This window comes from Dromiciops gliroides, chromosome 4 (genome assembly GCF_019393635.1).
Source record: "Dromiciops gliroides isolate mDroGli1 chromosome 4, mDroGli1.pri, whole genome shotgun sequence".
Lineage (NCBI taxonomy): Eukaryota > Metazoa > Chordata > Mammalia > Microbiotheria > Microbiotheriidae > Dromiciops > Dromiciops gliroides.
Window position 1 is genome coordinate 61,403,015 of NC_057864.1, and position 13,860 is coordinate 61,416,874.

Consider the following 13,860-nt stretch of genomic DNA (forward strand, 5'->3'; position numbering starts at 1 on the left):
TTAAGATAACAAAGCAGTTTACCATAAACAAGTAAAGTATTTACTACCAATGTAAGTAGAGGCAACAGTGTTATTTAATAGAAAAAGAATCGAAGTCAGTGGACACGAGTTCAAATTCCACCTTATTACTTATTAGATGAGTGATCTTGAGAAAAATCATTTAATCTCTCTAGACCTCAGTTTCTTCAACTATAAAAGGAAAAGGTGGCTCTCAAATTCTCTGCTAGTTCTTGTGAGGGGCGGGTGTGGAGAGTGGAATGGTGAGGGTAAAATGAGTCAGGAAAGTCAACCTGTAGCTATATAAATAGGGTTTGGGAAGATGTTGATCTAGGAGACAGAATTCAAGAGACTTGGAAATTATGCTAACTCTATTCTGGAACCAGCGAAAGATATTGAGGAAGTTACTTCCTTTCCCTCATTGTCTTGGCTTCCTTATTTATTGAACAAGGGTCATTAAAAACGCATCTTATTTCACAAAGGATGTTACGGGATATACAAAGTGCACTGGGTTCCTTGGAGGTGCAATGAAGGTTTAATCATTTAGGCTGCCTCTTCCTAGAGCTGGGCTATGGCCTCCCTCTCCCTTCGTTAGTTTCTTCTTTCTTTGTAAATTTCCCAAGTCCATATCTCCCCAATATTGCACCCACTGAGAGCAGATTTGTAGCTCAAGGGCTTTGACTTCTTCCTACCCTTCCACCACTATATTCCACAGTCCCGAGCTATGGAATTTCTTGCTATTCTTCTCTGCGAATCAAATTTGACCTGGAGATTGAAAATCTGGGTTAGAAAGGGGGGTTTTGGGGGGCAGCTAGGTGACACAGTGGATAGAGCACCAGCCCTGGATTCAGGAGGACTTGAGTTCAAATCTGGCCTCAGACCCTTGACACTTACTAGCTGTGTGACCCTGGGCAAGTCACTTAACCCCAATTGCCTCACAAAAAAAAGAGAAAGAAATGGGGTTTTCAGCTATCCATGGTAAATGAAAAAAAAAAATCACCTTATTGAAGGTGAGGGAGTAGATTGAATGACTTTTTGAAATTCCATTTGAAGGACCTCAAGGATCGGTCTAAATGTCATCTACCTACTCCTTATTATGTCCTGTGGTGATGGATGGCGACTACTTAATTTCATTTTTATAGCTGTGTAAATAGGTACAGAAAGGTCACATAAGTGACCCTGAGGATCATGGTGAGTGGCAGAATAAAGGAAGGGCAATATTACACTGATACCAAGCACCAGTCTTATGAATACTCTATCTCGTTGCCCTGGCTTTGCCTCAGTTGTTATTCCTGTAAAATGGGACTAAAGATATATAATGATAACCATATTATATGCTTCAAAAGTTTTGTATAATTTGATACTCAAAACTATCTCTTGAGGTGAGAAGGGGAAAGTTAATTATTTCCATTTTAGAGAAATTCAAGAGAGGTTGTGACAAGGCCATAGTGTTGAAAAATCACAGGTCTAGAGTTGGGAGAGACCTCAGTGGTCCTCTAGTCATTCACTCTTTCTGAGTTTAGTTTCCTCATCTAGAAAATGGGGACAATAATAGCCCCCATGCCACATTTTTGAGCATCAAGTGAGATAACCTGTGGAAAGGCATTTTTCAAATCTTAAAATGTTATATGTCAACTCTATTATTGTTTCTTTGATGTTTCCACTAAAACAAGAGAGAAAGACAAAAGAAAATTTCGCCGTACCCTGACAAACTGGGGCTGGGGCTGTCCAGGTTCCAGACATGTCACACTCGGTGGTCTCTGCTCCTTTTAGCACAAAGCCCTCAGCACACTGGAATGAACATCTAGAGTTGTATGGAAATTCCATCAAAGATGAGGAGCAATTCAAGCTTCCGTGGGCAGGACTCTCCAATGGATCACATGTGATGGCTAGTAGAAAAATATTCACTAATTAAGATATTTTATTTAGTTCAACACTGACAGGAAACATCTTGCACCTTCTATGTACAGTGAACTCTGCAATCAATGTATCAACAATAAAAGGATCTGTAATTTCATTGACTTGGAAAATACTTTTACATTCTTCCCAAATTATTCAGATGTACCAAGAAGAGGGTAAAGAGTTTTTTGTTGTTTTTCCTGTTTTTAGAATGATGAGTTTTCCCCATCATAGTGGAATTTAAAGCACATTCTTCAGCATGCTAGCTGAAGTGTTGAGAATATATAATGATTCTTCCTTTGGCACTTTTCCACCTTCTCCCCCTGAACTCTAGCTCTCATACTTCTTATGGTTTGCCAGAATATCCCAGAATCCTGTCTTTCTAAAGCTAGCCACCCTCTCACTGTCCCAGAGGGCCACAGGATCCCAGGATGTGACTGAGTGGCAGATAGAAGCAGGTCCCATTATAGAAAATCCTGCCCATGCTCAAAGCTAGGAGTAGTGGACTATCACAACTCCTTGGCTGTCTCAGACCCACCTTCACACAGCGGGACTGGGGCTGTCCAGGCTCCAGAAGCTGCACACCAGACCATTTCTTCCCCTTTTAATGTGAACCCCTCTTCACAACTGAAGGTGCAGCTGGATTGGTGAGGGTTTTCCTCTGAAGTATAGGAGCAGTGCATCTTTCCCCTTTCAGGACTCCTTAAGGCTGGGCACTCGATGACTAAAAAAACCAACAAATATCAATGGTGAGAGACTACATGATACAGGTCCCTTGAAAAGGATATCCTGTTCTACTAACCTTTGGGTCACTTCAAAAGGAAATGGACAGGTAAGTAAGTGTAAGCATAGGTAGAGTAGGATGTAAACTCCCTTCTTTTTTTGGTTGCCTTTTAGGGACTCTGGGTAGATTGACATCGATAGTTATAATTCATTGATTCATCCAACAAACATGTAGTAAAACACCTTCTATGTCTAAGGTGCTGATACAGACTATGAGAATTGAATTCAGAGCTCTCTGCTAGAGCTTAATTTGTTTGGAAATAAATACCTATCAAGGAGTCTTCTTCTGAAGTTTTCACTTAAGAATCCAAATTTAACCTTTATGAGACCCCACTAGAAGTCCAGTATACTATCTAATTTCAGATGAGCATTTATCTTACTCCTTTGGAATAATTATCTCTTATGCAGTAATTACCATCTGGTGGCTAGGTGGTCTGTAAGCTAGATTCCTCCTGGAGAAAGAGCAATCATTTCTTAAGTTCTATTTGTTCAGAGAATGGGAAGAAAATGGAAATGACATACCTGAGCACTCTGGGATTTTAGCTGTCCATTCCCCAGAAGCTAAACACTCCAACGTGTTTTCCCCATTCAGCTCATATCCTTCTGAGCAGTAGAAATTACATCTGGATGTGTAGGAGAAATTTCCCAGAGGATGGCTGCAGGTCATGTGCATATTGCCAGGGAAGAGGTCAAGTTCTTTACACTTTATAGCTATAGGAAAACACGTTATCAGTACCACTCATTTCTGACTGAAGGGTAATACAAAATTAGAGCAGAGGGGTGGTGTGGCACAGTGAATAAAGAGTTGACCTGAGAATCAGGAAGACTGGTCATCTTTGACACATGCTGGCTCTGTGACCCTGGTCTACTAACTTAACCCTCTTAGTGCTCTAGGAAATGGTCTAAGAAGATTAAATGGGGGGGGCGGGGTAGCTAGGTGGCACAGTGGATAAAGTGCTGGCCCTGGAGTCAGGAAGATCTGAGTTGAAATCTGGCCTCAGACACTTGACACTTTGTGTGACCCTGGGCAAGTCACTTAACCCTCATTGCCCCACAAAAATAAATAAATAAACAAATAAACAAACGAATGAATAAATGAATGAATGAATGAACAAACAAATAAGTAATTAATAAATAAATAAAAATTAAGGAGATAAAATGAAGAGTAATTGTTGATCTACGCGGGAAGTGAATTCCTTCACTGGGAGGTAACTTACAATATTAAAATCACATGCCCAGTAAAAAAAATAATTGGGACCATTTTACTCAAATCATAATTTCAAGGTATGCTATGGGCCATTGCGTCAGAAATGAGCAAAATTAGCTTGAAAGTGATCTCTTTCATTTGCTTCCTTTCTTTTTCCCTTATCCTTTTTTCTTAAGTGATTTACCTCCTCAAACCAAAGAGAGACATTAGAAGGAAATGCCTTTTGTACCTATAAGATATTTTGCCTGTTTGGCTCAGGTCTATGTGTCTAGTGACATTTGCAGATAATATGATAAGGACTCCTGAGGCCACTCTTTCTGCTTATCAGTAGTTCTCCATAATCAATGGCTTCCTGGTATTTCACTCATCACTGAGATGATAATAGATGAAATAGAATTAAATGGAGCATTTTCCTTACCATATTCACATTCTGGTCCATAAAATCCTGGGTAGCAGGAGCAGGTGTAGTTTCCAATGGTTTCAATACACTCTCCATGCTGGTTGCAGGAGAAAGGTTCACAGGAGGCTGTGTGGGTAAAGGTAGGTTAGACCCACTGGCGCTTGTGAAAAACCAGGTTGGAAATAAGAAGTATATCTAACTTTAATGTAGTGTAATACAAGTAGTCAGAAATTGGGTTCAAATTTTATCTCTGACATTACCTGTGTGACTATGAATAAATTACTTCACCTATAAAACAAAGGGGTTTGTACAGGTGATGTTAAAATGCCTTTCTAACTCTAAAACAGTACCTATTTTTTATGAACATTCTTTTCTGAACCTAAGTTTCCTTATTTATAAACCTAAGTTTCCTTATTTATAAAATGAGAAGACTTACACAATCTCTCAGGGTTGTTGTGGGGAAAGTTCTTTGTAAATTTCTAAGTTTTATATAAATGTGAACTGCTGCTGCTAAATCTGAAATGTTACTACCACCTCTTGATTATGGCTTCTCCTCTTGCTTCAGATTCCATTAGGTATGTATTCTATTTGAATGAATCACCCAGGTTCTGACACTTCCTTCTCCCAGAAATGGGTCCTAGCTCAATACCCAAATTTTAAAAATTTGGTCTCATGGTCATGTGTTGGCAACCTCAGAAATAGACAAGCAAAGGAAGTTTACTTAAGTCAACAACACGAGCAACTAATACGTTTCAAGACAAGGCATTATTCTTATTTCAAAGCCATGCTAAATATGCTATGTGGAGGCAATGAAGAAGTCAAGTAATATATCCATAATGTATGTAAGTAATATATCCATAATATATGCATAATGTATGCAGTTTTGAAGAAAAGTGTGTGTTTCAAAGATGACCTACGGTTCTGATGCAGCCATGCTTAAGTGGCTGAGAATAAGACTAATTTTAATATCTGTCAGTTTGATGAGTAGAATAGTATGTGAATTGGGGCAATTTGTTTATAAGAAGGAACAGATGATGCTGGGATTTCTTCAGCAGAATGATAGTTGGGTGTAAAACAGGATTATGCTCCTAGGCACAGGATTTGCTCATTTCCATATTTCACCTTGGCCAGTTGTTTGTTCACTCTAGGGAAGCAAGGAGTGAAACTCTCAGCAGGAAGTCTATGAAGTCAAATAAAGAGAAATCTCCTCAGGCTGGGGGCTCAAGGTAGGCTTCTGGTAGGGAGTGGCAGTTGGGCTGGGGCTTGAAGGAAGAATGGGTAGGATGTCAATAAGTAGACCTGGTAGGGAGTGTGAGGAAAGGGGATGGATAGAAAAGTCATTCTGGGTGTAAGGAACAGTGTGAGAAGTGGTGTGGAGGCAGGAAATCATGGGATCTTAATGAGCCTAGGTTTCCTCTTGATCACAAAATTACAGAGATTCTCTGGCCCATCTCCTTCTTTTCTTTAAACTGAGAGCTACCTATTTCAAGTATTTCTAAGGAGGAAGAAGGAGTTGGCTGTGTTTCTCTTTCGGAGTCTATTTCAAAGCCTTTATATCCAAGGAGTTTTTTTTCCCCCCTGATTTCCTTCTGCTGCAGTATTCACCCATTTTTTTTTCTAATTCTCTCTCCTTTATTGGCAGACAAAAGCTGAATACTGTCCACCAAATATTAATCCTTCCTATCTGTTCAAGAAGTCTTTATAGCATTATTAATGCCTTATATATCTCAAATGATTATCATTTCATATGCCTGTGGCTTATCTCTGCAATTAGATTATAAACTCCCTGTGGGTAGGAGCCATGTGTAATACTACTTTAGAGAAACCAGTTTTTTTTAAAACCCAACAAACCAAATTTAGAAAAAAGTAGACGTTATTACCCTGATAACACAGCGCCCTTTTTTTTTTCGCACATGGTTCATCATTCCACTTCCCAGCAGAAGAAGGTCTTTTGATATAGATCTCCACACAGTCCTGGTCATTCCTCTTGTTATTGGGCTCATTTTCTGCCCAGTTCTCAGCCTCCTTTGTGAGGGTCTTGTTGGTTCCCACCCAGGTCCAAACATTATTGATTTTCCGGATCCCAATCCAGTAATATTGAGGGTAGTAGGGCAAATAGTCATTGAGGTATGCAATTTCATTTTGATTTTGAATGGCTACTAAGTCTGTATAAAACCTCTGACAAAACCTCCGAGAAGCATTCCAGGTATATGGCTTCTGATCGCTGTAATGGTATGTCCAGGCTCTCACTTGTATATGAAAAAACAGAGCTGATGTAAAGAAAAGGGAGAAGCAGGTTGAGATATTAATTATTATGTATTATTATAATCTATTAATTATATATTAATATATTAAGAGGGGGAGTAGAACCATAAGTATAAACACAGATACATCCATACCCAGAACATTGTAGACAGTCAATAGAATTTGTGTCTAGAAGATTAATAATCAAAACATCTAAAATCACACACACACACACCCCACAGACAATTATAAAAAAAATTATAAAAATTATAAAAGTCATTATACTTTTTTTTAATCAAACAATGAATACTTTGGGAGGCAATACATTAGAGTAGCTATAGGACTACCCTCAAACCCTGAAAGATCAGCATTTAATGTCTGCTCTGAGACATATTGACTGTGGAATCCTGTGTGATCACCCCAAGGAAGTCCTCTGTGACCATAAGCTTCGGTGATAGTGCCAACCTGTATTTGTTGAGGGAGTCCCACACCCAGAAGTCCCTATACCTGTGGCATCCTATTCTTTCCTGTCCAACTAAGTTAAGAGAACATAAGCATGTGGCTTGCTTATATTTGCAGTCAGTCCATAAACATTTATTAAGTACTTGCTGTGTGCTAAGCCCTAGGGATACAAAAAGAGACAACAGACAGTGTCTGCCTTCAAGGAGCTTACAAATGAATAGCAGAAGAAAAACAAATCTGTAAAAAAAAAAAACTACATGCAAAATAAATAGGAAATAATTTAAGAGAGGGAAAGAACTAGAATGAAAAGAGGTTGGGAAAGGCTTCCTGTAGAAGATGGAATTTTATTATTGTTTAGTCCTTTTTGGTTATGTCCAGCTTTTTGGTGACTGCATTTGGGGGTTTCTTGGCAGAGATCCTGGAGTGGTTTGCCCTTTACCTTTCCAGCTCATTTTACAGATGAGGAAACTGGGGCAAACAGGGTGAAGTGGCTTGCCCCGAGTCACACAGCTAGTAAGGCTGGATTTGAACTCAGGAAATTAAGTCTTTCTGACTCTAGGCCTGGTACTCTATCCACTGAACTACCTAGCTTACCCCCAAATGAGGTTTTAGTTGGAACTTAAAGGAAGTCAGGGAAGTAGGTGGAGATAAAGATTCAAATTCTTAAAGTCTATACCAGAAATATATTTATCAAAAAGGTAATCAGCATAACTTATTAAAATTTTTTCTCTTAATGGATAAGTTACATAATAGCAGCTTCCATTTCTTTAACCCTTTGAGGCTTGCAAAGCATTTGAAATTTGGTATTTCATTTAATCCTCATGAGTTTAAGTGACTTTACTAAGGCCACATAGCTAATAAGTGAATGATGCTGGAAAAGTACTGAGGTCTTTCTGACTCCAAATCCAGGATTCTATCCACTCACTATACAATCTATTCCTCATGCTAATTATAGGCAGAAATGACCCTCATATAAAAGTGATTACTTTCTCCCCAAGTCTCTCACTCTTCTCTGTTGAACTTCTCCAATGCCTTGTTGTCGCTGTTCTCTAGTGTACTCTCCATGGTTCTACTTGCTGCCTGTCCCAGTTATGAGGCTACTGAGTCGTAAAGAGATTAAATGGCTTACCTAAGTAAGCTATATGGTTTATAAGTATCTGAGTTGGGGTTAGAACTCAGATCTCTTGGTTCTGAGTTCAGTGTTCTTTTCACAAGACTATGCTGTCTTTCTTGGGGAAAATCATTTAACTTTTCTGCATATATTTCTTCATCTGTAAGAAAGAAATTAAACTAATCCTTCCTGATCCCTAGGAGGTTTGTGGGCAGGGGAGAGATCAGATGAGGAGAGGACTGATGAAGGTGCTTTGAAATGTCTAAAGTGCTTGTACATGTTACTGTTTTCTGGCCAATGGAATCTGTCCCAGGGACAGAAGAGGGGAGGCAGGCTCCCTCTGGAAGAGGTGAACAATGAAAGTAATCAGGCCTGGAAACAGCTCCTTTTCCTGTTTATAAGCCTTCTTTCCAGGCAGCCCCAGCCCCTTGGTCCATCACTGTGTTTATCTCAGGCTTAGGCTGCTTTTTCATTTATACCTCTGCAACACAACATAGTTCAGTGACACAAGTCAATCCCCTAGGCATGTGCCATAAAGATAACCTTAACTCTAAATCCGCCTCCAACTCCCGACTCCTGACTCCCAACCAGGAATCTTTGCCTGAATCATCTCCTCTGCCAATAGCTCCCTCCCATTTTTCTGAATTCTACTTGACTTCATGCTTAGCCCCAAATGTCCAGGGCTCCGGGAAAAGGATATGCTAAAACTTACCGGAGATCAAGGCAGTGCCAAGGACAATCCTCTGAAATCTCCCGTTCCTGAAGGCTTCTAGGTAGCAAATCTGAAAGCAAGAAAAGAACCCTTCCCTTTAGCTCACATATTCAATCAGTAATAGTCAGTTTAAAGTTGATCTCAACACTTTTGAGCAACACAATACAAATGCAGGTCCAGATAGTCACATTTCCCCTAATTCTGCATTCAGGAGAGTTTAAGTAACAATCCAAAGGGCAGATAGCTGGAAGAGGTAGCATGGAGTAGTGTGTACTGTATAGGACAGGAAGGTTTTGTTTGTTTGTTTTGTTTTGTTTTGTTTTGTTTTGTTTTGTTTTGTTTTGTTTTGTTTTGTTTTGTTTTGTTTTGTTTGTGAGGCAATTGGGGTTAAGTGGCTTGCTCAGGGTCGCACAGCTAGTAAGTGTCAAATGTCTGAGGCCAGATTTGAACTCAGGTCCTCCTGACTCCAGGGCTGGTGCTCTATCCACTGTGCCACCTAGCTGCCCCTAGGACTGGGAGTTTTGAAGCCCTGGGTTCACACCTTACTTCTGATACTACTGTTTGACCACAAGTAAGACATTTAACTTCCTGAGCCTCAGTTTCCATATCTGTAAATGACGGATGATAATACCTGTAGTATATACCCTCAAATAATCTATAAAAAGTATTTTGCAAACTTTAAAGTAAGAGGCAGCCTGAATGGGAAGAGAGCTGACCTCTGAGTTAAGAAGTCTGGGGCTCAAGGATGGGGGCAGCTAGGTAGCACAGTGAATAAAGCACTGGCCCTGGAGACAAGAGGACCCAAGTTCAAATCTGACCTCAGATACTTACTAGCTGTGTGACCCAGGGTGAGTCACTTAACCCCAATTGCTTTAAACATTTGGGGGCATCTTCTGTCATCCTGATCTATATCTCACCACTGGATCCAGATGGCTCTGGAATAGAGAGTGAGGTTGGTACCTTGTACAGCCCTTCCTCACTTAAATCCAGTTCTGTGAAAGTCATGACATCACCCCTATGTCATGGTCCTCTTCTAGAATGAAGAGCAAACAACAATAACAACAATTTTGTTTTATGCATTTAAAGTCATTCTTCTCAGAAAAGGTCCCTAGGTTTCACCCAATGGCTTTAGGGGTCCATGCCTTAAAAAAAAAAAAGGTTAAGAACCTTAGTTTCTTTGTAATACTATGCATTTTAATTTCTTCATTGGAAACCATTATCCAGAGAAGGCTTCACCAAATGGCTAAAGGGGTCAATGGCACAAAAAGTGAACACTCCTTGGTCTTGTGCTTGTGCATTATCTGATGTTCATGAGGTATAAGTCATGCATAGAGAGGATCGTAGACTTAGAAAAGACCTAAGAAATCATCTAGTCCCCTCAGCCCCTTTCCACTTTAAAGATGGGGAGATTCAAGCCAAGAAAAATGAAATGATTTGCTCAGTCTCACACAGCCAGTAAGTAGCAAAACCAAGATTCAAACCCAGGTCTTTACACTCCAAATCCAATGCTATTTCCATTATATTCCATTACATACTTAAGTATTCAATTTCTTGTACAGGCTCCTCAGTTACACATAAAGGTGTGCTGGTAAATGTTTAACAACTGACTCTCAAGGGGAAAAAAGTTCTCATGGCACACTTTTAAATTTAATCAGCATTATTAACATTTTTCCATCATTTCCTTAAGTTTATGCATTCAACAAAACAATAAATCAAGAATTGATTCATTCTATTTGTCAATTTCTGAAGTGTAAATGCTCATACTTAAAATTTAACAATCAGCTCTCAGGAGATTGTTAGAGTTGGCTCAAGGCCATTTCTGGTTACACATAAAGAAAAAATGTTCTGGGGGCACAGAAATATCCTTGACCAACCATTTTACAGAGCTTGTCACTGATTACAAGAGACTGCAAATGAGGAAGTATGAATGGTTTAGGCCAAACATTGGAAGCTATTAAGTTTCCCACTGCTTAGAATACACCATGTTAAACTGAAAGTTCATTGGTAGGACTGTGTGTCAAAAAAAAGGTTGTGTATTTACATTTAATGGTTTCCTATTATCAGTTCAGATAAGGATTGACCATATTTTTATAACTTGGAACCTAAGTCCTAATTTCTTGGCCTCTGATCTGCTGTCAGGCACTGGTAATGTTAAAACATTGTGATTAATAATGCTGTCTTGTTTCACAGGAAATTAAGAGATAGGAATTTCCTCAGTGGTTACATCTTTCTCTCTGTTTTCCTACTTTATCATTATTAGGCTGTTTTACCACTGCTAATTATAATACTTTTCTATATCCAGTGCCAAAAAAATAAAAAGTGACAGGCATTATATAAAACATGTTTAGACATATATTTTGGATAATATTAATTCGACTGAAGTTGTACATTTTTTTTTAGATTGAAAGTAATAAAGAGGCAATGTAGTATTGAGTAAAGAAGACACGAATGAAAGTCATATCTAACATGTAGTGCTTATGTGACTTTGGACAAGTCATTTAATCCTCAGTGCCCCTGACAATCTTCTGTGAGTTTAAGTTACAGCAGAATTGTCCATTTGCACAGGAGTCTTTCCATACAATAAATTTCCTACCCTCATGAAATCATGGATCCAGAAAAAAAAAATGTTAAATGCTGTGGTGCTCTGTTCCTATCTTTCTGAGCCTAAGGTTTCCAGGGAAGCAAGTATGTTTCTAGTCAACCTACTATTAAAAAAAAAGAAATTCAAGGCAATTACATGCTAAGTCAATAGCAGGTGACTCCTTCCCAGCCACCATACTTCTCACTTGAACCTCCTTTTTCAACCAACCAGTCACCAAATCCCACTTCCCGTGCATATTGTGTCCCGAAGATGCAATATCCATTTGTAGCATGGATGCTAAACATGGGGCCCAGGGACATAGTAAGGTATTCTTGGATGGGCCTCTACTTCTTTAGCTACCAAACAACTCTGACATGTTAAACCTCTAAACTCAAAGACTAAGCAATTAGGGCTTAAATAAATCTACATAAGAAGCTACTCTCAATTGCTATTATTCCATAGCCATTTTTGCAAGCTGATCTGATTTCAGATGGAGCAGGTGAGAGAAGGGATCAAAAATCTACCTGAAATCAAGCAGCATGTGGCTTTTGAAGTAAGCATTGTTAACACCTCTTGTGTCCTTCAGGCTGGTGTCTGTGCTCTGCTAATGCAAAAGACAAGGTGTCCCAGAAATCTTAGTGCACCCCTAAGCTTTTAAAAACATTATTTATAAAAGGGATTAAGGATTGCAAAGGGCTTTTTTCTTTTGAAACATACCCCTTGGGGTACATGGCACCACTATTATTATTGACAGGTTTCCGGTAAGGAAGCTGAGCACTGGAGAGATGAGGTATACCTGATAAGAATCTGAGATGGAATTTAAAATCGCATGTCTCCTGACTCCAGTTCAAACAATGAATCTGCCCTGTCAACCTGACTCTGAACTTTATCATTTAATTTTTTTTTAAATTTTGTTTGGATCCAGACCAGTAATTTCATTTGCTCAGGGAATTCCCTAGTGTGGAAACTGTCTCCACCCATGCAGATTGGCACATGCTCTGGACCTCAGTGAGTTGGTTACTTAGGGTCTTCCTGGTTGATTAGTCAATCAGTCATGTCTGATTCGGCTGAGGCAAACAGGGTTAAGTGACTTGCCCAGGGTCACATGGCTCGGAAGTGTCTGAGGCAGGATTTGAACTCAGGTCTTCCTAACTTCAAAGGCCCAGGCCAGCTTTTTCCCTCTCACTTCAAACATATGCCAGATATCTTTAGCAGTTACCAAAGGGTGAATCATTCAATTCCTCTTAGCTTAAATCTTCTCATTACAAAAGTGGAAATAATAATAATATTTGAATTATCTATTGTGCAGAGCTGTTGAAGAGAAAGTTCTTTGTGAACTTTATAAAGCCCAATACAATTGTGAGTTGTTATCTCTGCTGGGCAGTCCAGGAAACAGAGGCACAGGGAGGTTAAGTGACTTGCCTCAGGTCACAGAACTGTTTCCCATTGAGATAAAACTAGAGTTCAGGACTCTCCACTCCTTAGCTTCAGGCATTTTTGCTTTAGGGATTTAAATACAGAAATTCATTTCATAAAAAAGTCATATGGGGCGCAGTGGATAGAGCACCAGCCCTGGAGACAAGAGGGTCTGAGTTCAAATCTAGCCTCATATACTTACTAGCTATGTTGACCTTGGGCAAGTCACTTAACCCCAAACTGTTCTCCTGGGAACAGTTAGAGGGAACTGAGGCTCAGTGGTTGAGTGACTATGTCAACTAAGGCAGGATTCAGACTCTGGTCTTCCTGACTCCAACTTGCTGACTAGAAGATAAGAGTGAGTAAAAGGAAAGAGAAGGAAGAAAACTCATCTTTGAGTGTGGTGGAAAACATAAAATCCACATTAGCTGTCAGGCTCTCTTAAAAAATGTTTTTTGATAAGCTTGCACAAAGAAAGGATCTGGGTAAAAACAATCATTTAAAACTCATGTGAGGTATTTATTATAGACATCCTGTCAAGCTTCCAAACAGATTTGGACTTTCTTCTTCAATACATATGTCCCAAACTCCCAGAAATCCCCAATCCGCATGTTCCTTGGTTTCAAAGATTATTGATTTTCGTTTTCCTTTGTCTTATTTGGGCATTTTTGAGCCAACGTTAGCATAGCAAGTTCCTTTGCATTTGGAGTCCCATAGGATCATGGACTCACAGATCCAGACTGGAAGGATGGGCTCAGAGATCTAGTCCAAACTCCTCCTTTGATAGATGAGGAAACTGAGATCCAGGAAGCTGTGACTTGCTCGTAGTCACAAAAGGTAATATATCTGTGTGTACGTATATAAACACACACATATCACATATATGTGTCTGTATAGATATGCATGTATGGGTATATATGTAGAGTGTGTGTATATGACTATATACATGGATGTGTGTGTGTGTGTGTGTGTGTGTGTATAGATATACATAGATGAAAGCCAGACTGATAGATGGACAGACACACAGATAGATTTGAACCTGGGTCCT

At 39.4% G+C, this 13,860-nt stretch overlaps 1 protein-coding gene across 2 annotated transcripts in view; it reads right to left on the reverse strand.

Moving 5' to 3' along the window:
- The window catches only part of LOC122755785 (selectin P), a 32,462-nt gene that overhangs the window by 17,009 nt on the left and 1,593 nt on the right, over window positions 1-13,860 (reverse strand). For both annotated transcript variants that reach the window (XR_006356405.1, XM_044004618.1), the window contains exons 2-7: window positions 8,816-8,885; window positions 6,167-6,556; window positions 4,305-4,412; window positions 3,202-3,390; window positions 2,435-2,620; window positions 1,701-1,886 (exon numbers count right to left, since the gene is read on the reverse strand). Coding sequence is in view for 1 of the 2 variants with exons in the window: in XM_044004618.1 (XP_043860553.1) it covers window positions 1,701-1,886; window positions 2,435-2,620; window positions 3,202-3,390; window positions 4,305-4,412; window positions 6,167-6,556; window positions 8,816-8,885 (1,129 nt within the window). In the remaining variant the exon portion in view is untranslated. The remainder of the gene's footprint in view (window positions 1-1,700; window positions 1,887-2,434; window positions 2,621-3,201; window positions 3,391-4,304; window positions 4,413-6,166; window positions 6,557-8,815; window positions 8,886-13,860) is intronic.